The sequence below is a fragment of the Hemitrygon akajei genome, chromosome 8 (genome assembly GCF_048418815.1).
Source record: "Hemitrygon akajei chromosome 8, sHemAka1.3, whole genome shotgun sequence".
Taxonomy (NCBI): domain Eukaryota; kingdom Metazoa; phylum Chordata; class Chondrichthyes; order Myliobatiformes; family Dasyatidae; genus Hemitrygon; species Hemitrygon akajei.
The window spans coordinates 179,338,046-179,361,172 of NC_133131.1; the positions used below are offsets into that span (position 1 = coordinate 179,338,046).

The window sequence follows — 23,127 nt, forward strand, 5'->3', positions numbered from 1 at the left end:
GTTCTTTTACAGACACCCGAATAGTAACAAGGATACCGAGGAGCAAATAGTGAAGCACATTCTGGAATGGTGCAATAATAAAAGGGTTGTTGTGATGGGAGATTTTAACTTCCCAAATATTGACTGGCATCAACTTAGCACAAGGGATTTAAATAGGGGGAGTTTGTTAGGTGTGTTCAAGAAGGTTTCCTGATACAATATGTAGATAAGCTAACTAGAGGAGAGGCTGTACATGATCTGGTGTTGGGAAATGAACCTGGTCAGATGTCAGATTTCTCGGTGGGAGAGCATTTTGGAGGTAGTGACCACAACTCTATTTCCTTCACTATAGACAGCACCGGGGAGGAAGAGGAGCTGACAATTTGGGAAAATATTTAATTGGGATAGGGAGAAATATGATGCTATCAGGCAGGAGCTTGCGAGCATAAATTGGGAGATGTCCTCAGGAAAATGCACAGCAGAAATATGGCAAATGATCAGGGAACATTTGCATGGAGTTTTGCATAAGTATGTTCTATTGAGGCAGGGGGAGTATGGTAGAATTAAAGAACCATGGTGTACAAAGGATGTAGAAAACCTAGTTAAGAAGCGTATGAAAGGTTCAAGAAACTAGGTACTGTTAGAGATCTAGAAAAATTACAAAGTTGCTAGGAAGCTTAAGAGTGGAATTAGGAGAGCCTGAAGGGGCCATGAGAGGCCTTGGTGAGCAGGATTAAGGAAAACCCCAAGGCAATCTACAAGCATGTGAACAGTAAGAGGATGAGCCGTGTGAGAATAGGGCTAATCAGAAGTGTTAGTGGAAACATGTGCACGGAGTGGCAGGAGGTAGCAGAGGTACTTAATGAATACTTTGCTTCAGTATTCACCAGGGAAAAAGACCTTGGCAATTATGGGGCTGACTTACAGTGGACTGAAATGGTTGAGCATATAGACATTAAGAAAGTGGGAGTGCTGGAGATTTTGAAAAGCATTAAGTTAGATAAGTCACTGGGATCGGATGAGATATATCCCAGGCTACTGTGGGAAGTGAGGGAGGAGATTGCTGAGCATCTTGCAATGATTTTTGCATCATCAACAGGGACAGGAGAAGCACTGGAGGATCGGAGGGCTGCAAATGTTGTTCCCTTGTTCAAGAAAGGGAGTAGAGATAATCCATGAAATTATAGACCAGTGAGTCTGACTTCAGTGGTGGGCAAGTTGTTGGAAAAGATCCTGAGAAACAGGATTTATGAGCATTTGGAGAGACATAATCTGATTAGGGATAGTGAGCATGACTTTGTCAAGGGCCTGATTGTATTCTTTGAGGATGTAACAAAACACATTGATGAAGGTAGAGCAGTGGATGTAGTGTATATGGATTTCAGTAAGGCATTTGATAAGGCACCTCATGCAAGAATTATTGAGAAAGTAAGGAGGCATGGGATCCAAGGAGACCTTGCTGTGTGGATCCAGAATTGGCTTGCCCACAGAAGGGAAAGGGTGGTTGTAGATGGTTCGTATTCTGTCTGGAGGATGGTGACCAGTGATGTTGCACAGGGATCTGTTTGGGCCTCTGCTCTTCGTGATTTTTATAAATGACCTGGATGAGGAAGTAGAAGGGTAGCTTAGTAAGTTTGCTGGTGACACAAAGGTTAGAGGTGTTGTGGATAGTCTGAAGGGTTGGCAGAGGTTACAGTGCGACATTGATAGGATGCAGAACTGGGCTGAGAAGTGGCAGATGGAGTTCAACCAGGTAAGTGTGAAGTGGTTCATTTTGGTAGGTCCAATTTGAAGAAAGAATATAATATAAATAGCAAGACTCTTGTCAGTGTGGAGGATCTGAGAGATCTTGGGGCCTGTGTCGAAGGGGTGTAATTAGTGCTGACTAATAGGGCTGGTAGGGCCTGTTACTGTGGTGTATCTCAGAATAAATAAAGTCCTGTCAATTACTACACTTTGTCGTCTATGGGCAAACCAATACCGTGCATCTTAATCTTCTGGATGAGCCTCCCATGAGGGAGTTGTGAAATACCTTACTAAAATCCACGTCATCAATCATTTTAACTGGTGGTAGAGAAGACTAGAATGATAGCAGAGTGGGGAATTGATGGCTTAGAGCTGAGCAACTGGCGCCATGTTTCCTGATGAGGTTACTGAGGCAGAAGCTGAGTGGAAGTAAATATGAATGATGCCACATCGGAAATGACAGCGTGGAAGGACGATGCTGCTTGACGCCTGTCACAGCCCGGAAGTCTCTCACTATGACCCAAGCTTTCTGAGTTGCTGGCCCTCAGAAGCCCCAGAACACAACACCGACAAGCACATGCCAACTCCACCGAGGGGTTGGGGTAGGGAACAGAACATCAGGGCGGTGAGCCAAAACCCACTCAGCATGCTCGCCCCCAACAGCCAACATAAGCACGGCCTGGCCCGGGGAGCACACTGGCACTGAGGCAATCGGCATGCAGCCGGTACCTGGATTTCGTAAACCGGTTTGGAGGATGGGATAGCTGCAAACTGCCGGTAATCAAACTTCTTGTCTGACCAGGACTGTAGGGTACAGTAAAGAGGTGTGAGAAACAACCGACACTCAGGGGCACAGGGGGACAGCATACACAAGCAGGTCTGAACATATGAGTGCACACACACACATACAGGCACACACTAACAGAGGTGTATGCACTGTGCATGGGAGCAGATATACAAACACGAGGGCACATGCATGCACAGATCAGGTGTGTGCACATACACATATATGCACACACGGAGGACTGACTGTACAAGAAAGTGCAGAAATTAAAGATGATGGGATCTTAGTGGAAACTGGACAAACAAGCAACAGAATGGCAGGAAACGGGAAGAAATCCAGGACAGGGGGAGAGAGAGCAATGGCAAGGAACAGATCAGAGCAGGAACGAGACACACACACACACTCATACATGCAGTCTCTCTCTCACTTTCACACACACATTCATACATTCTCAAACACATAGCACAGAGAGCCAGCTGCAGTGGGATAGGGAATGCAGAGAACAGAGGCGAGAGAGAGGGTGCGGAAGAGAAAGCACATATAGAGCATGTAACGAGTATGTGAGGACAGAGGCAGCGAAGGAAGAAAGCATGGAGAGAACAGGGACAGAGAACGTAGGCAGAGGGGGAGAGAGATGTGAGTAGAGCTCAGACAGAGGAGGAGAGAGTACAGGGAATGAAGAGCATGTGGAAAGAGAATGGGGAGAGCGCGGGAAACAAGCGCAGAGCACGGGACATGAAGGGGAGACGGGTTGAGAATGAAGAGTGGAGGAGCCAGTGAGTGCGAGGATCGGAGGCAAAAGATTGGAGTGCAAAAGGGAGAGAGCAGGAAGAGAAAGGGGAGAGAGAAAGAGGGGAGCGAAAGTGGGAGAGCATGGGCAGAAAAGATGGGAGAGCGCGGGGAGCAAATGTGGGAGAGAGCAGGGAGAAAAGGTGGGAGAGCGCGGGGAGCAAAAGGCTGAGAGCATGGGGAGCAACAGGGGAAGTGAGGAGGAAGCGGAATGGGCAGTGCTGGGAGTAAAAAAGGGAAGAGAGTTGTGAGCGAGCTGGTAGCAAAAGTACAAGAGTAAACAAAAGATGTTGAGCATGGGGAGCAGAAGGGGAGAGCAGAGGGAGCATAACGTGGAAAGAGTGAGAGTGAAAGGCGAGCAAGCAGAGACGAAAGGCGAGGGATGGAGTGGGGAAGGTGGAAGGGAGGAGAGAGGTGGAGAAGGGAGGGGAAGGTGCAAGAGAAGAGGGTGGAGAGGGGAGGGAGAACAGAAAAGATGGGGAGGGGAGGACAGGACAGCAGACCATCCAATACTAGAAGCAGTTACCCTCGGTACACTAACAAACATTGACTTACCAGTCTCCCAGGAGAGGTCACACTGCGAGGACTGTGATCTGAAACACAGAACAGTGGGAGGAGGTTACACAGGGAACAGAAGCTGGCGAGGGCTGGTGGTGGTTGGGACTTCGAGAAGGGTTATGATATGGGAGGGGCTCACCGGGAGGAGGAGGTGGGAGGATCCAGCTTACAGTGAGATGAGTGAGGGGAGTGGCTATGCACACTCCAATGGAAGGGAGAGAAACAGGGTGACTCAACCATCAGTGGAGAGGTGAGAGGAGGGAAGGGCATGAGGGGTTACTTACCATCCAGAGGAGTAGGCGAGGGTGTTGCCACTGGAGAGGGTGACTCGGAGAGATGGTCGAGGGGGCTGCGTTTCCGAGTCTCTTTCGACTTAGCGATGACCATCTGAGCTTTCAGGGCGTCCTGTTCCAGAGACTTCATCCTGGGGACAGATACAAAAGGGAGGTCACCAGGACAACCAACACATGGGAGGAGAGGGCTTTGTGGCCAAGCCAGAGGATTCATCCTGGGGGGGGGGTTACTGGGAGAACTGACACAGGAGGGGAGAGCTTTGTGGCCATGTTTGTGGTCGATATGAAGATTAGTGAAGGGGCGAGGAAAGTTGAGGAAGTAGGGTGTTTACACAAGACCTTGGACTAATTAGTAGTAGAAGGGTCAGATGAAATATACTGTAGGATGTGTATGGGCATGCACTTTGATAGAAATAAAAGCATAAACTATTTTGTAAATGGGGAGAAAACTCAGAAATCAAAGGTGCAAAGGGACTAGGGAGTGTTCATGCAGGATTCCTTAAAGATTAACTTGCACGTTGATTTTCAGTAAGGAAAGCAAATGCAATATTCGCATTCATTTCAAGAGGACTGAAACACAAAAGCAAGAATGTAATGCTGAGGCTTTGTATGGCATTGGTCAGGCCACACTTGGAGTTCTGTGAGCTCTGTATCAAAGAAAGGATGTGCTGCATTGGAGAGGAGGTTCACGAGAGTGATTCCAGGAAGGGAGGAGTGTTTGATTGCTCTGGTCCAGTACTCACTGGCGTTTAGAAGAATGAGGTGGGGATCGCATTGAAACCTGATGGAATATCAAAAGGCCCAGACAAAGTGGATGTGCAGGGACTGTTCCCTCAAAGCTCTGTGCGCAATGCCTTTGTTGCCACACAGCTGGAGTTTTCTTTTATATAATGTTAATATAATTTTGAAATTATACTAATAAAATTGTGAAACAGAATGGAGATAGGCTAATCCCTATTGACATCAATGGATCTGGAATTGAGGGTGAACACCTTTCAGTTCCTCCTCATTCACATCACCAAGGGCCTCACATGGTCTGTACATACCGGCTGTGTGGTGAGGAAAGCAAAATAACACCTCTTTCACCTAAGACGATTGAGGAAGTTTGGTGTGGGCCCCCAAATCCTAAGAACTTTCTACAGGGGCACAACTGAGAGCATCCGGACTGACTGCATCACTGCCTGGTATGGGAACTGTTCCTCCCCTAATCGCAGGGTTCTGCAGAGAGTGGTCCAGACATCCCAGCATATCTGTAGATGTGAACTTCCCACTATTCAGGACATTTACAGAGACAAGTGTGTAAAAAGGGCCTGAAGGATCATTGGGGGCCCAAGTCACCCCAACCACAAACTGTTCCAGCTGCTACCTTCTGGAAACGGTATTGCAGCATAAAAACCAGGACCAGCAGGCTTTGGGACAGCTTCTTCCACCAGGCCTGAAGACTGATTAATTCATACTGATACAATTGTATTTCTATATTATATTGACTATCCTGTTGTACATACTATCTATTATAAATTTCTCTAAATTGCATACTGCACATTTGAATGGAGACATAACGTAAACATTTTTACTCGTCGTATGTATGAAAGATGTAAGGAATAAAGTCAATTCAACTCAATATCCATAAATTTTAAAAAATAATAAATGTGTACACCTTTACTATGAAACATATTCACATAGTTAGTGTTTCAGATGAGATTCACCTAAAACCTGAGACTGAAGAGAAGGTGTGCCTGCTCTGGCTCGAGAGGAGGTTACTAAGTTTTAAAAATGTTTGAGTTACATAAAGTTTGGAGCAGCAGCATATGGTATATAGGGTAGACTGCAGAATCCTCATACATTTCCCCTTTCCAGAGGTGAGCACACCAATATCAGGCAAGGAGGAGAGATTGCAGAAGGGATCTGAAGGGGAGCTATTCAGCCGGATACTGTTGGGGACCTGCAACACTGCATTGAGTGGTGGAAGCAGACTCACTGAGAGACGAGCACTCGTATCTCTCAAGCAGAGAGCAATACAGGCCATGCTGCAAAAGTGGGGGGGGGGGGGGGGTGAGTATGGATACACATTGTGGGCTACAGACCCAACCCAGAAACAGGCTCTTTGACCCACTCATCCACACCAAACAAGATGCGCAGCTTGGGATGTTGCAGTTTGGAGTTTAATCCCAGCATCCTCTGTAAGGAGTTTGTATGTCTCCCCCCTGTGCAATGCCTGCATTTCTTCCACGTACTCCTGTTACCTCCCACAGCCCAAAGATGGTTAGTAGGTGAATTGGTCAGTTGCTGGCAGTGTCACTCCAATAGCAGCATGCTCTCTAAATAAAAAAATTATATATATAAATGCTCATGTAAGCAGTCATATTGGCCTGTGCTTGGCCCAAGTCTCTCCAAACCTTTCCAATCCACGTAACTGTCGAAGTAACTTCTAACACCTCACTACAGAAAGGATGTGGAAACTATAGAAAGGGTACAGAGGAGATTTACAAGAAGGTTGCCTGGATTGGGGAGCATGCCTGATGAGGATAGGTTGAATGAACTTGGCCTTTTCTCTTTGGAGCAGCAGAGGATGACAGGTGACTTGAAAGAGATGTATAAGATGATGAAAGGCATTGATCATGTGGCTAGTTAGAGGCTTTTTTCAAGGGCTGAAATGGTTAACACAAGAGGGCACAGTTTTAAGGTGCTGGGGAGTAGGTACAGAGATGTCCGGGATAGGTTTTTAAAGCAGAGAATTGTGACTGCGTGGAATGGGCTGCCGGCGATGGTGGTGGAGGCAGTAGGGTCTTTTAAGAGACTCTTAGATAGGTACATGGAGCTTAGAATACTAGAGGGCTATTGGTAACCCTAGGTAATTTCTAAAGTAAGTACGTTTGGCACAAAATCGTGGGCCGAAGGGCCTGTATGGTGCTGTAGGTTTTCTATGTTTCTAGATGATGTTAATGCACCTACCTCAACCACCCTCTCTGGCAGCTCATTCCATATACTGACAAGCCTCTGGGTGAAAAACTCACCCCTCAGGTTCCTATTAAATCTCGTCCCTCTCACCTTCAAACTGTGCCCTCTAGTTCTAGGTTGCCCACTGGCATCGGATTGAAACGGACAATGATCCTATGTATGCACATCCCTATTTTTATTCTTCTTTTCCTCTCTGCTTTTCTACAACTAAGACCAGAAGACCACAGAACATAGAAACAAAATTAGGCCATTTGGCCCATCCAGTCTGCTCCACCATTTCCTCTTGGCTGATCAACTTTCCTCTCAGCACCAATCTCCTGCCTTCCCCCTGTATCCGTTCATGCCTGACCAATCAAAAATTTAGCAACCTCTGCCTTAAATATACCCAACAACTTGACCTCCACAGCTGCCTGTGGCAACTAATTCTACAGATTCACCATTCCCTCTATTCTAAAAGGGCACCCCTTTATTCTGAGGCTGTGTCCTCTGGTCTTAGACTCTTCCACCATTGGAAATATTCTCTCTACATACACACTATCGAGGCCTTTTGCAACATTCAATGCTTTAATGAGACCCCCTCTTATTCTTCTGAATTCCAGTGACTACAGACCCAGAGCCATCAACACCTTAGCTGATAAGCTTTTCAATCCCAGAATCATTTTCTCAAGCTCCTTTGAAATCTCTCCAATGTCACAGCAGCTTTTCTAAGATAAGGGGCCCAAAACTGTTCACAAAACTCCGTGAGGCCTCACCAATGTCTTATAATGCCTCAGTATTACATCCCTGCTTTTATAATGTAGCCCTCTTGAAAGGAATGCTAACATTGTATCTGCCTTCTTCACCCTTGACTCAACCTTCAAATTAAGCTTTAGGGAATCCTGCACAAGGACACTTTGCAACTCAGATTTTTGAAGTTTCTCTTCATTTGGAAAATAATGTACGCTTTTATTTCTTCCACCAAGGTGCAAGGCGATACACTTCCCAACACTATTCCATCTGTCACATTTTGCCCATTCTCTATTAAAACTACAGAATTATGGATGGACCCAGTATAGGACCAGTCTGGCACCTTGGAGAGGATATGTTTTAAGCAGTGTGTCAAGGGAAATACTGAAGTGTAAAGCACTATTCCTGAAGATTTAGTGGGACCAAGCTCTGATGTATCCATATTGAATTGACTTTATTTCTGAACATGGATTGAAGGTGTTTATGCTAGAGTCATACGTGACACAGGCTCTCAAGTTACTGTACTTTGGTTTATAGACCCCTTTACTCAGTGGCCTTGAGATTTGGAGGGTTAGTATTGTTGACTATCCGTACAACAGTTGCTTGTTGTTGAAACTAGAGCTTTCAGAAACAGATGTTGGAGTAACTGAGACTATTGACACACCAGAATTGATCTGCCCAGATCTGGTTGAAAAGGGTGAAGCTTCCATTCTTGTGGGAACAAATACTTCCATTGTAAGAAAGCTTGTGGGAGCATGTAAGGAGAGAAACAGAGAAAACATCTTGAACCCTTGTCCATTCACCCTGTGGTCAGAGCTGCTTTTGAGAGGGTACAAATTCCTCCTAAGGAGGATGATGAGCAGAAATGAAGAACTCTATGGTACAGTCAGTCTAAACCTGTCATGTCCTGGAGAAGTTGCTAGAGTGACAGGAACCGCAAAATTGCAGGAATGCCCAACACCTCAGCCATCCAGGTGGATGCTCTTGATGATCAGGAAGAAGAGCACGCTTACCTGCAGGATGGCTGGTGAGACCTGAATCTTCAACAATCTATGCAAACAGAATGATGGTGATGGTCAGGAATACCTCAGAAACAGATGTTACCCTCAGAAGTGGAATGCCAATTGCCCATCTTTTTCCTTGAAAAAATTTCCAAGGAAAATGGAAGAGAAACAGTCTTTTGGATTGAGGAAGTTGACAAAAAATTCATTCAACTTTGGTGACTCACCAAAGCTCGAGGAACAGAAAAGGAGATTAACTAAGAGGAAGCTGATATGTGAAGGTGTTTGTTCTATTGACATTTTTAATGTTGGTCGCTCAGAGAGTACTTGCCATACTATTAGAGTGACAAAGCACACTCCTTTCCAAGAGAGGTCTTGCCAGTTAGCACCAGCGGAGGCAGAAGAAGTTCGGTAGCACCTGCTTAAACTGAAGGAAGCCAAGTGCAATCATGTGGCAGAGGGATCCGAGCCACCTGAAGGTACAAATGATGGACAGATGGAGGCATCTCCAAGTAAACAGGAACAGTCATGAGGAATGCCTGAGCATGAAGAGGAGGTAACAAGATCTCAGACAGTCAGTAAGATAGAGTGACTCTCTATCACTGGCATATGATGTACCAGGAAAACAGTGTTGCATTTATCCCAATAGTGAAATATGTTACTGCCATTTACAACTAGATGAGGGGAAGGTCCTGATTTTATGAAATTTATTTGAATACAGGTAGTCCCCGATTTACAAACGTCCGACTTACGGACAACTCGTACTTACGAACCGAGGAAGAAGGACATCATCTGCTGTTTTAAGTCGGATCGTGACGCCGTCCGCCATTTTAAGTCGTTGCCGTTGACACTGTGTTGAGTGTTTAACTTTGTATTTGGCTTAAATTTTTTTTAGTAAGATTCACTCTGATCCCACCCCCCCCCCGTTCCGGTCGGCTGGTGGCGCAATGAGATCAGCGCCGGGCTTGAGAATGGAGGTTCCCGAGTTCGATTTAGTGACAGACCGCTCCCAATGCTGGGTTGATGTTGAGCTTGCAACTCGACCTCGTAAAAAGAAACACTGCCACCTCCAGTTTAAATTCCCACGTGGAATATTGAGGAGGATCAAATACCCAAACCCAGCACAGCCCCCACTTGTCCCATTTAACCTGTCTCAGTGCAGTGGAGTTTAGGACCCAGGGAATTCAGTGTGGTGGTCCTTAGGACCCAGTGGACCTCGGGAGCTGGCGCAGGTCGGGACCCACCGCCCGCAGTATTTCTGTTCCGTTGAAGGGAAGCGATCGCAACTGAAAATAAAGTGCAAATAATAAAGCATTTGGAAAGAAGTGAAACGCCATCTGTCATTGGAAAAACGTTAGGCTACAGTCAGTCAACGATTGGAACAATTTTAAAGGATAACAGATAAAGTGAAAATAATGGAGCCCTGCCCCAATGAAAGCTACAATTCTTACTAAGCAACGTAGTGGCTTAATTATTGGAATGCATACGTTTCTTAAGTGTTTTATATGCATAGAAAGGTAAAATATATACTATATACTAAGACAAACATTTGACTGACGCTAAATAATACCGGATGTACTTGTTCCGACTTACACACAAATCCGACTTAAAGACGGACTCAGGAACGGAACTCATACGTAACCCGGGGACTGCCTGTACTGTATAATTAATAATGATTTAATAAGTTCCAAGGTCATGAGGACATGACTATTTTTGGTGGGGCTATAATGCCCTGGTTAAGATTTCTACTGTTATGCAGTGAGGTAGTTTATATTAGTAGTTTTCTGTAAAAGCAGTGTGCCATGCTGGAAAGTGTGCTTTGGCTTCAGCTAAGGAGCCATGTTGTCAAGCTTAGGAATGTGCGTCTGCCAGTTAGGATTGAGAGAGAAGGTTCTAGAGAGCTGTGGGGAAGAGTTTTCTAAAGGACTTAGTCTGGCTTGGGATCTTTTGGTGGGAGCTGCAAAGGGGGGCACAGGGAAGATGCCGCAGTATGCCATTGGCAGGAGGCCCCATTGCAAGAAGTGCTTTGTGCAGATGAATGACTCCAAGGGGAAAGGACCAATACTCCTGAAAAAGCTAGGCCATTCGAAAGTCTTTGAGGGGAGTTTGGAATGTGGCAGGTGCTTTCACACAGACCGTGGGTCCAGTGCACGAGTCAGGAGATTCATCCCCGACTACTTCAGAATAAGCTCCAACATTATGTGCACATTGGAGTGGTAATGGGCCCTTTACTCCTCTTTTCTCTTCTGTAACTGTTGAAAATTTGGTAAATACACGTTCTTTATAATTTTATGCTGGCGTACAACCTGTCATTTCTGGGCTACCGATAACTTCGTGGACAGTATTTACATAGCATTCGCTCAAATCGAGGTTCATCACAACATACCTGTTTGGTTGGACCCCAAATCATACTGACCCTAGATGGATATTGTTTATGAAAGGTGGCCTTCTCGCTACTGAGTCAAGTGGCTGTTAGCAGTGTTAGCTCACAAGCCAAGCCTGTATATGAGCATCGGTGAGAGGGTTACATGTAATTTACAGTTTGTTTGATGTCCTGCTACTGCAGAACAACACATTTCACAACCTAAGCCAGTGATATTAAACCTTATTTTGATTTTGAAAAAGACAGTGTCCAATATAGTTGCGGAGAGTGGGTGACTACAGGAGGAAGCATCATGAGCAACTGTTGCTGGCCTCGGACTTCTGCAGGTTCTGCAAGTGAGATGACCCACCCATCAAAGGGTCAATTCTGCCCCCTACGGCACACACTAGGGACATGACTCCAGGGAAGTGTTTGTATTAAATATTTCCAGGTACTTATTAGAGCTCAGAAGATTGAATACCTCTTTATGTTTACCTGACCTCCTGACTGTGCCAATCTGTTAATAGATTGGGGCCAGATCTGCCACTTGTGCGGCAGTGTTTACAGGGTCACTGGGTGTGGACAGGGTGATGGGTGAGGTGTCCACTCTCACCGTAGGGCAGTGTTCACACAGTCACAATTCAGAACTGTTTTGCTCACTGTGTTTTAAATTATACCAGTGCCCAAGAATAATGTGGGCTGCCTTAATGACTATCCCCCGGTAGCACTCACATCGACAGTGATGAAATGCTTTGAGAGGTTGGTCATGACTAGACTGAACTCCTGCCTCAGCAAGGACCTGAATGCATTGCAATTTGCCTATCACCACAACAGGTCAACAGCAGACGCAATCTCAATGGCTCTCCACGCGGCTTTAGACCACGTGGACAACGCAAACACCTACATCAGGATGCTGTTCATTGACTATAGCTCAGCATTCAATACCATCATTCCCACAATCCTGACTAAGATGTTGTAGAGCCTTGGCCTCTGTACCTCCCTCTGCAATTGGATCCTTAACTTCCTAACTGGAAGATCACAATCTGTGCGGTTTGGTGATAACATATTCTTCTTGCTGACAATCAACACTGGCACATCTCAGGGGTGTGTGCTTACCTCACTGCTCTACTCTCTATACCCATGACTGTGTGACTAGGCATAACTCAAACACCATCTATAAATTTGCTCACAATACAACCATCTCAGGTGGTGACAAGAGGGCATACAGGGCTGAGATATGCCAACTAATGGAGTGGTGCCACAGCAGCAACCTGGCACTCAATGTCAGTAAGACGAAAGAGCTGGATCTGAACTTCAGGAAGGCTAAGACGAAGGAACACATGCCAATCCTCATAGACGGATCAGAAGTGGAGAGAGTGAGCAGCTTCAAGTTCCTGGGTGCCAAGATCTCTGAGGATCTAACCTAGTCCCAACATGATGCAGTTATAAAGAAGGCAAGACAGTGGCTATACCTCTTTAGAAGTTTGAAGAGATTTGGCATGCTGGGTACTTGGATACCAGCCTACAAAGTACCCAGGACATCTTCAGGGAGCGGTGTCTCAGAAAGGCAGCATCCATTATTAAGGACCTCCAGCACCCAGGGCATGCCCTTTTTTCACTGTTACCATCAGGTAGGAGGTACAGAAGCCTGAAGGCACACACTCAGCGATTCTGGAACAGCTTCTTCCCCTCTGTCATCCGATTCATAAATGAACATTGAATCTTTGGACACCACCTCACTTTTTTTAAGAAATATATTTCTGTTTTTTGCAAAAAAAATTTAAAATCTATTCAATATACGTATACTGTAATTGATTTACTTGTTTATCTATTATTATTTAAATTTTATTATTATTTTTCTCTGTTAGATTATGTATCAAATTGAACTGCTGCTGCTAAGATAACAAATTTCACATCGCATGCCGGTGATACTAAACCTCATGATTCTGATTCTGATTCAAGCAATCAGGCATGGAGATACCAGAAACAGCTGGAATTGAAAATGAAATGATGCCATTACTTAAACAAGTTACGAACTATGAAGAATTTGAAGGTATCGACAATCATCTTGAATGTTACAATGAAAATACAGATTTGGAGGATGCAAATGTTGAAAGCATTGTATGACAGCAGTCCACTATCTGCACTAGGTGTCTGTGCTGACGTTGTTCATTGTGTACACTGGAGGAATTCCTCCATCGATAACTGTGAGGAGCTCATACACAGCTTCATAGTACCCTAGTGGTATTGAGAGTGTTCTAATATGTTCAATATTTCATTTAAATACAATTTTTTGCTCACTTAAACAGTAGTTCATCTTTTTCTTTACCTTTTCAACTATTTCCATGAAATTTCAGCTAATTGGGGCAACTGCTTAATTGGGCCAAAATGTACCTATTTACCTGATGTGGCCCAATTATCCTGAATCTAACATATATCCAATGACTTGGCCCCCACAGCCCTCTGTGGGATAGAATTCCACAGGTTCACCACCCTCTGGCTGAAAAAAAATCCTCATCTTTGTTCTAAATGGACTAGACTCTCCCAATGTAGGAAACATCTTCTCCACATCCACTCTGTCTAGGCCTTTCAATATTCGATAAGTTTCAATGAAATCCATCCTCATTCTTCTAAAGCAGGGGTTCCCAAACCTTTTTTATGCCATGGACCCTTACCATTAACCAAGGGGTCCATGGACCCCAGGTTGGGAACCCCTGTTCTAAGCTACAGTGAGTACATGCTTGGAGCCATCAAACACTCCTCACACATTAACCTTTTCATTCACAGAATGATTCCCGAGAACCACCTGCTCCAATGCCAGCACATCCGTTCTTCAAAAAGGGGCCCAAAAACCTACTGGGTCCTTTCCTGACCCTTCAACCTCTCCCTCTATCCCACTCTTGCTGACCTCCCTAACTCCGGATGCTTGAGGGCTGGGGAGTTGTGGTGGCCGTGAGGTTAGGCTGTTGGAGCAGAGCCGTAGGGTGAGGTGTGAAGGGGACGAATGTAGCATGCAGGGTGCAGCAAGCAGTGGTAGACTCCACACCTGAGGTCAGTGCAAGGCAGCTGCGGCCTGAGCAGCGGTAGGAGCTTCAGGCCGCCCACAGGGCCAGGCCCCGGCGCTGCCCGTTGGCGAGACTGGCGGAGACGCCGCGCACGGTCCTGTTCATAGTGTCTGAGGTCGTCTTCGAGGGCCTGGTGCCTTAGCCGCAAGAATAGGTGGCGATGGCGGGTAGGAGAAAAGAGTGACAGACAGAGACAGAGACAGAGAGTCATAGAGAAGTACAGCACAGAAACAGGCCATTCAGCCCATCTAGTCCATGCCAAAACCATTTAAACTGCCTACCCACATCGACCTACACCAGGTAAAATAGCTGCCCATAACCCAACTATCCAAACTTCTCTTAAATGCTGAAATCAAGCTCGCATCCACCATGTGTGCTGGCAGCCCATTCCACACACTCGTGACCCTCAGTGAAGAAGTTTCCCTTAAACTTCTCACCTTTCACCCTTAACCCATGACGTCTGGTTGTAGTCCCACCTAACCTTAGTGGAAAATACCTGCTATATATGTTATTTCTGTTCTTGCACAATTTTAATCTGTTCAATACGGGATCAAATTCCTTTGGGAACAATAAAGCATCTATCTACATATATACTCACTGTAATTGATTTACAACACTTACTTCCTTACAAAGTTATTTATTTATTTACTTACTTTTCTTTCTTTCTGTATTACTATGTACTGTATTGAACTGCTGCTGCTGCTGCTCAGTTAACAAATTTCACAAGACATGCCAGTGATAATAAACCTTATTCTATCTGTATACTGAGTAATTTTGTATACTTCCAACAAATATCCTCTCAATCTTCTACATTCTAAAGAATACACTCCTAACCTATTCAATCTTTCCTAATAACACAAGTCCACCAGAGTGAGCAACATCTATGTAAATTTTCTCTGTACTCTTTCAATCTTCTTCATATCTTTCCTGTAGGTGGGTGACCAAAATTGCACACAATACTCCAAATTAGTCCTCACCAACGTCTCATACAACTTCAACATAACATCCCATCTCCTGTACTCCTCTAATAACTGTATATAACAATTACAGCTTGGAAACAGGCCATCTCGGCCCTTCTAGTCCGTGCCAAACGCTTACTCTCACCCAGTCCCACCTACCTGCACTCAGACTATAACCCTCCATTCCTTTCCTGTCCATATACCTATCCAATTTTTTTTTTAAATGATAAAATTGAACCTGCAACTACCACTTCTACTGGAAGCTCATTCCACACAGCTACACAGCTTCTGAGTAAAGAAGTTCCCCCTCATGTTACCCTTAAACTTTTGCCCCGTAACTCTCAACTCATATCCTCTTGTTTGAATCTCCCCTACTCTCAATGGAAAAAGCCTATCCACATCAACTCTATCTATCCCCCTCATTATTTTAAATACCTCTATCAAGTCCCCCCTCAACCTTCTACTCTCCAAAGAATAAAGACCTAACTTGTTCAACCTTTCTCTGTAACTTAGGTGCTGAAACCCAGGTAACATTCTAGTAAATCTCCTCTGAACTCTCTATTTTGTTGACATCTTTCCTATAATTCGGTGACCAGAACTGTACACAATACTCCAAACTTGGCCTCGCCAATGCCTTGTACAATTTTAACATTACATCCAAACCCCTGTACTCAATGCTCTGATTTATAAAGGCCAGCATACCAAAAGCTTTCTTCACCACCCTATCCACATGAGATTCCACGTTCAGGGAACTATGCACCATTATTCCTAGATCACTCTGTTCTACTGCATTCTTCAATGCCCTACCATTTACCATGTATGTCCTATTTTGATTAGTCCTACCAAAATGTAGCACCTCACACTTATCAGCATTAAACTCCATCTGCCATCTTTCAGCCCACTCTTCTAACTGGCCTAAATCTCTCTCTGCAAGCTTCGAAAACCTACTTCATTATCCACAACGTCACCTATCTTAGTATCATCCACACACTTACTAATCCAATTTACCAACCCATCATCCAGATCATTAATGTATATGACAAACAACATTGGGCCCAGTAGATCCCTGAGGCACACCACTAGTCACCAGCCTCCAACCTGACAAACAGTTATCCACCACTACTCTCTGGTATCTCCCATCCAGCCATTATTGAATCCATTTTACTACTTCAATATTAATACCTAAAGATTGAACCTTCCTAACTAACCTTCCGAGTGGAACCTTGTCAAAGGCCTTACTGAAGTCCAAATGTGCCAAAATCTTTCTTTATGGCCCTATATACCTGTGACATCACTTTCAATGAATTATGAACCTGTATTCCTTGATCACTTTCTTCCCAGTGCCCTACCATTTTCTGTGTAAGACTTACTCTCGTTGGTCCTACAAAAATGCAAAACCTCACACTTGTCTGCATTAAGTTCCATCTGTCATTTTCAGTCCATTTTTCCATTTTTCCAGCTGGCACAGGTTCATCTGCAGGACATGATAACCTTCCTCATGTCCACTACATCCCCAACTTTGGTGTCATCCTTTTTGAAGAACGGATGTGCTCGCATTGGAGCAGGTGGTTCTGATCCAGTAATCACATCATCATCCAGATCACTGATATAAATGACAAACAGCAAAGGACCCAGCACCGATCCTTGTGGCACACCACTATGCACAAGCCTCCATTCAGAGGCAACCCTCTATTACCACTCTCCAGCTTCTCCCACAAAGCCAATAACTAATTCAGTTTATTACCTCACCCTGAATGCCGAGCGACTGAACTTCCTTGACCAGCCTCCCATGCGGGACCTTGTCAAATGCCTTACTAAAGTCCATGTTGGCAACATCCATCACCTTGCCTTCATCAACTTTCCTGGTAATTTCCTTGAAAAACTCTTTAAGGTTGTTAAGACTTGACCTGCCATGCACAAGGCCATACCGACTATCCAAATACTCAAAATATCTGGTTACTCAGAATACCTTCCAATAACTTTCCCACAACAGTTGTTAGCCTCACTGGCCTATAATTTCCTGGTTTATGTTTAGAACCTTTTTTAAACAGTGGAACAACATTGGCTATCTTCTAATCTCATCATCCTTCAGCAATGCTAAGGATGATTTAACAATCTCTGCCAGGACCCCGGCTATTACTGCATTTGTCTTCCATAAGGTCTGAGGGAACATAGAGCCATAGAATCTTTTCAGGCTCTCCTGCTCTGCAATCTGTACAGGGTCCATGAAGTCCATGTCACTTTACCTCACTGTGTCTGTCTCCTGAGTAAATATAGATGCAAAGAATGCATTTAAGATTGCCCCCATCTGCCCTGGCTCCACACGTGGATTAACCATTCCGGACTTCCAGAGAACCAATTTTGTCACTTATTGTCCTTTTGCTCTTAACATATCTGTAGTATCCCTTAGGATTCTTCTTCACCTTGTCTGCTAGAACAACTTTATGCCTCCTTTTAGCCCTCCTGATTTCTTTCTTAAGTGTTCTCTTGTATTTCTTGTACTAAATATGCACCTTATTTGTTCCTGCTTGCCTATATCTGCTATGCACCTCCCTTTTTCTCTGAACCAGGGCCTCAATATCTTTTGAAAAGCAAGGTTCTCTATACTTGTTATCTTTATCGTTTATTCTGACAGGCACCTACAAGCTTTGAACTCTCAAAGTTTGTTTCTGAAGGCCTCTATAATTTTTCATTTGTCAGGTCCATAAGACCATAAGACATAGGAGCAGAATTAGGCCATTCAGCCCATCAAGTTTGCTCTGCCATTCCAACATGGCCGATCCTGAATCCCACTCAACCAGATATACCTGCCTTCTCGCCATATCCTTTGATGCCCTGATTGATAAGGAAACTATCAACTTCCACCTTATGTATGTGCACAGACTTGGCCTCCACTGCAGTCTCTGGCAGAGCATTCCACAAATTCACTACTCACTGGCTAAAAAAATTCCTCCTTACCTCTGTTCTAAAAGGTTGCCCCTCAAGTTTGAGGCTGTGCCCTCTAGTTCTGGATACCCCCACCATAGGAAACATCACTTCCACATCCACCCTATTTAGTCCTTTCAATATTCGGTAGGTTTCAATGAGTTCCCCCTCACATTCTTCTAAATTCCAGTGAGTACAGGCCCAAAGCTGTCAAATGCTCCTCATATGTTAACCCCTGGAATCATCCTCCTGAACCTCCTCTGGACTCCCTTCAATGGCAACACATCCTTACTGAGATATGGGGCCCAAAGCTGTTGGCAATACTACAAGTACAGCCTGACGAGGTTCTTATAAAGACTCAACATTATTTCCTTCCTTTTATATTCTATTCCCCTCGAAATGAATGCCATCTTTACCATTTTATCATTTATCATTTGCCTTCTTTACCACAGGCTCAACCTATAAATTAACCTTCTGAGGGGTCTGCACAAGGACTCCTAAGTCCCTCTGCACGTCTAATGTTTGAACCTTCTCACCATTTAGATAATAGTCTGCACTATTGTTCCTTTTACCAAAATGAATTATCATACATTTCCCAACACTGTAGTCCATCTGCCACTTTTTTGTCCATTCTTTCAATTCTGTCTAAGTCCTGTTGCAATCGCATTGCTTCCTCAGCACTATCTATCCCTCCACTTATCATCGTATCATCTGCAAACTTTGCCACAAAACCATCAATTCCATTATCCAAATTACTGATAAACAACGTGAAAAGCAGCGGTCCCAATACTGACCCTTGAGGAACATCACTAGTCATTGGCAGCCAACCAGCAAAGACCCCTTTTATTCCCACTTGCTGCCTCCTGCCTGTCAGCCATTCCTCTATCCATGCCAGTATCTTTCTTGTAACACCACAGGATTTTATCTTAAGCAGCCTCAGGTATGGCACCTTATCAAATGCCTTCTGAAAATCCAAGTCAATGACATCCACTGCCTCTCCTTTGTCCACCCTGCTTGTTTCTTCCTCGAAGAACTCGAACAGATTTGTCAGGCAAGATTTCCCTTGATAGAAACCATGCTGATTTTATTTTATCATTAGTCTCCAAGTACCCTGAAACCTCATCCTGACTAATAGACTCCAACACTTTCCCAACCACTGAGGTTAGGCTAACTGGCCTATGATTTCCTTTCTTTTGCCTTCCTCCCTTCTTTAAGAGTGGAGTGACATTTGCAATTTTCCAGTCCTCCGGGACCTTGCCATAATCAACTGATTCTTGAAAGATCATGACCAATACATCCCTTATCTCTTTAGCAACCTCCCTCAGGACTCTGGTCCAGGTGACTTAGCTACTTTAAGACCCTTCGGAATAACAATGGCACTCACTTCTATTCCCTGACATTCACAGACCTCTGGCACATTGCTAGTGTCTTCCACAGTGAAGACAGATGCAAAGTACCCATTAACTTCATCTGCCTTTCCTTTGTCTCCCATTACTACCTCACCAGCGTTATTTTCAAGTGGTTCAATATCAATTCTCACCCCCCTTTTACTCTTATTTAACTGAAAAAACTTTTGGTATCCTGCTTTATATAATTGCCCTCATGTTTCATCTTTTCCCTTCTTACAGTTTTTTAGTTGGCTTTTGTTGGATTTTAAAAGCTTCCCAATCATCCAGTTTCCCACTCACTTTTGCTACCTAATATGCCCTTTCCTTGGCTTTTATGCAGTCCGTAACCTCCCTTGACAGCTACGGTTGCCTACCGCTGCCATTTGAGAACTGTGGGACATATCTATCCAGCACCTTGTGAATTATTCACAGAAACTTCAGCCATTTCTGTTCTGCCATCATCCCTGCTAGTATCCTCCTCCAATCCACCCGGGAAAGCTCCTCTCTCAGGCCTTTGTAATTCCCTTTATTCCATTGTGATACTGATACATGTGACTTATGCTTCTCCCTTTCAAACTGCAGCATGGATTCAACCATATTATGATCACTGTCTACTTAGGGTTCCTTTCCATTAAGCTCCATAATAAGATCTGGCTTATTCTAAGATAACCTTTCCCCAAGGAGGCTCAAACACAAGCTGCTCTAAAAAGCCATCTCAGAGACATTCAACAAATTCTCTCTCTTGCAATTTGACACCAACCTGATTTCCCAATCCCTTTGCATGTTGAAGTCCCCCATTATAATGTGTCATTACCCTTATTAAATATAACCATATAACAATTACAGCATGGAAACAGGCCAACTCGGCCCTTCTAGTCTGTGCCGAACGCTTACTCTCACCTAGTTCCACTGACCCACACTCAGCCCATAACCCTCCATTCCTTTCTTGTCCAATTCTATCCAATTTTACTTTAAATGACAATACCGAACCTGCCTCTACCAAATGCCTTTGCTATCCCAACCCCACATCTCGGCTACTCTTTGGAAGCTTACATACGATTCCCATGATGGTTTTTTTAACTCTTGCAGTTTCTTAACTCCACCCGAGTACTTCCAAGCACTTAACAAGCACACCTTTGCCAGAAAACAGCCTGTCCCAATCCACATTTACAGATAGATAGATAGATAGATAGATAGATAGATACTTTATTCATCCCCATGGGGAAATTCAACTTTTTTCCAATGTCCCATACACTTGTTGTAGCAAAACTAATTACATACAATACTTAACTCAGTAAAAAAATATGATATACATCTAAATCACTATCTCAAAAAGCATTAATAATAGCTTTTAAAAAGTTCTTAAGTCCTGGCGGTAGAATTGTAAAGCCTAATGGCATTGGGGAGTATTGACCTCTTCATCCTGTCTGAGGAGCATTGCATCGATAGTAACCTGTCGCTGAAACTGCTTCTCTGTCTCTGGATGGTGCTATGTAGTGGATGTTCAGAGTTATCCATAATTGACCGTAGCCTACTCAGCGCCCTTCGCTCAGCTACCGATGTTAAACTCTCCAGTACTTTGCCCACGACAGAGCCCGCCTTCCTTACCAGCTTATTAAGACGTGAGGCGTCCCTCTTCTTAATGCTTCCTCCCCAACACGCCACCACAAAGAAGAGGGCGCTCTCCACAACTGACCTATAGAACATCTTCAGCATCTCACTACAGACATTGAATGACGCCAACCTTCTTAGGAAGTACAGTCGACTCTGTGCCTTCCTGCACAAGGCATCTGTGTTGGCAGTCCAGTCTAGCTTCTCGTCTAACTGTACTCCCAGATACTTGTAGGTCTTAACCTGCTCCACACATTCTCCATTAATGATCACTGGCTCCATATGAGGCCTAGATCTCCTAAAGTCCACCACCATCTCCTTGGTCTTGGTGATATTGAGACGCAGGTAGTTTGAGTTGCACCATATCACAAAGTCCTGTATCAGTTTCCTATACTCCTCCTCCTGTCCATTCCTGACACACCCCACTATGGCCGTGTCATCAGCGAACTTCTGCACATGGCAGGACTCCGAGTTATATTGGAAGTCTGATGTGTACAGGGTGAACAGGACCGGAGAGAGTACGGTTCCCTGCGGCGCCCCTGTGCTGCTGACCACCGTGTCAGACCTACAGTCTCCCAACCGCACATACTGAGGTCTATCTGTCAAGTAGTCCACTATCCAATCCACCATGTGAGAGTCTACTCCCATCTCCGTTAGTTTGTGCCTTACCAGATCAGTTGTGATACCATTAAAATTGGCCTTTATCCAATTTATTATCTGAACTCGCAGAGCACACCTGTCTTTTTACATATTTACTTTGAAACTTATGGTATTGTGATCACTGGTTGCAGAGTGTTCTCCTACACAAACCTCTGTCACCTGCCCCGTCTCATTCCGATAGCCAATCCAGTATCGCACGCTCTCTCTTTGGGATTTCCTGCATTACTGATAAAGTAAACTTTCCTGAACGCATTTGACAAACTATTCCATCACGTCCTTCGATAGTATGGGATTCCCAGTCAACATGTAGAAAGTTAAAATCACCTATAATAAACTTACGTTTCTTACAACAGTCTGTGAACTACTTACAAATTTGTTCCTCTAAATCCCTTGGACTGTTGGGTGGTCTGTAATATAGCCCCATTAACACGATCATACTTTTCTTATTTCTTGATTCCACTCATAACGTCTCACTAGTTGAGTTCTCCAGTCTGTCCTGATGGAGGACTGCTGTGCTATTTTCCCTGACTAATAATGCCACCCCTCCTCCTCCAATCCTTCCCACTCTGTCATGTCTAAAACAACAGATGCCCTGAATATTGAGCTGCCAGTCCCGCCCCTCCTGCAATCAAGTCCCACTAATCGCTGCCTCATAATTCCAGGTGTAGATCCATGCCCTGAGCAGATCTGCCTTTCCTACAATACTTCTTGCAATGAAATATATGCACCTCAGGACACGAGTCGCACCATTCAACATCTCCACTAACTGTTCTGGCACTCTGGTTCCCCATCCCCCTGCAACTCTAGTTTAAACCCCACCTTCCCGTTAGGATATTAGTCACCCTCCAGTTCAGGTGCAAACTGTCCCTTCTGTACAAGTCCCACCTTCTCTGGAAGAGAGCCCAACAATCCAAATATCTGATACTCTCCATCCTACACTTGGCCACATATTAGACTGCATAATCTTCCTAGTTCTGGTCTCACTAGCACATGGCACGGGGTGATCCAAAGGCCACAATCCTGGATCTCAGAGAGACAGAGAGCAGGAGAAAGCACAAGGACAAAGAGAAGTGAGAGAGGTACAGTGAGGGAGGGTCCTCACACACAGCCCATACCTGCCACCTCCAAACATCACTGGGGGCAGGAGCCACACATGCAGATTCTCACCGGGGAATGGGTCCACACACACACTGACCGGACCCTCACTAATCCTCACTGGGGGCTCTCCCACACTCACACTGAACCTTACTAGAGAATGAGTAGCACACTTACACAGGGTGGTCCCACACTCACTGACCCTCACTAAGGAAAGGTACCACGCAC

The 23,127-nt window shown here is 44.6% G+C and overlaps 1 protein-coding gene across 13 annotated transcripts in view; it reads right to left on the reverse strand.

The window, feature by feature from the left end:
* Positions 1-23,127, reverse strand: part of scrib (scribble planar cell polarity protein) — a 346,569-nt gene that overhangs the window by 11,858 nt on the left and 311,584 nt on the right. For 9 of the 13 annotated variants that reach the window (XM_073055225.1, XM_073055218.1, XM_073055217.1 and 6 more), the window contains 4 exons: positions 14,243-14,398; positions 4,141-4,280; positions 3,854-3,891; positions 2,455-2,529 (listed from right to left, as the gene is read on the reverse strand). In XM_073055225.1, coding sequence (XP_072911326.1) covers positions 2,455-2,529; positions 3,854-3,891; positions 4,141-4,280; positions 14,243-14,398 — 409 coding nt within the window. The remainder of the gene's footprint in view (positions 1-2,454; positions 2,530-3,853; positions 3,892-4,140; positions 4,281-14,242; positions 14,399-23,127) is intronic. The other 4 variants (XM_073055220.1, XM_073055223.1, XM_073055228.1 and 1 more) reach the window with 2 other exon arrangements.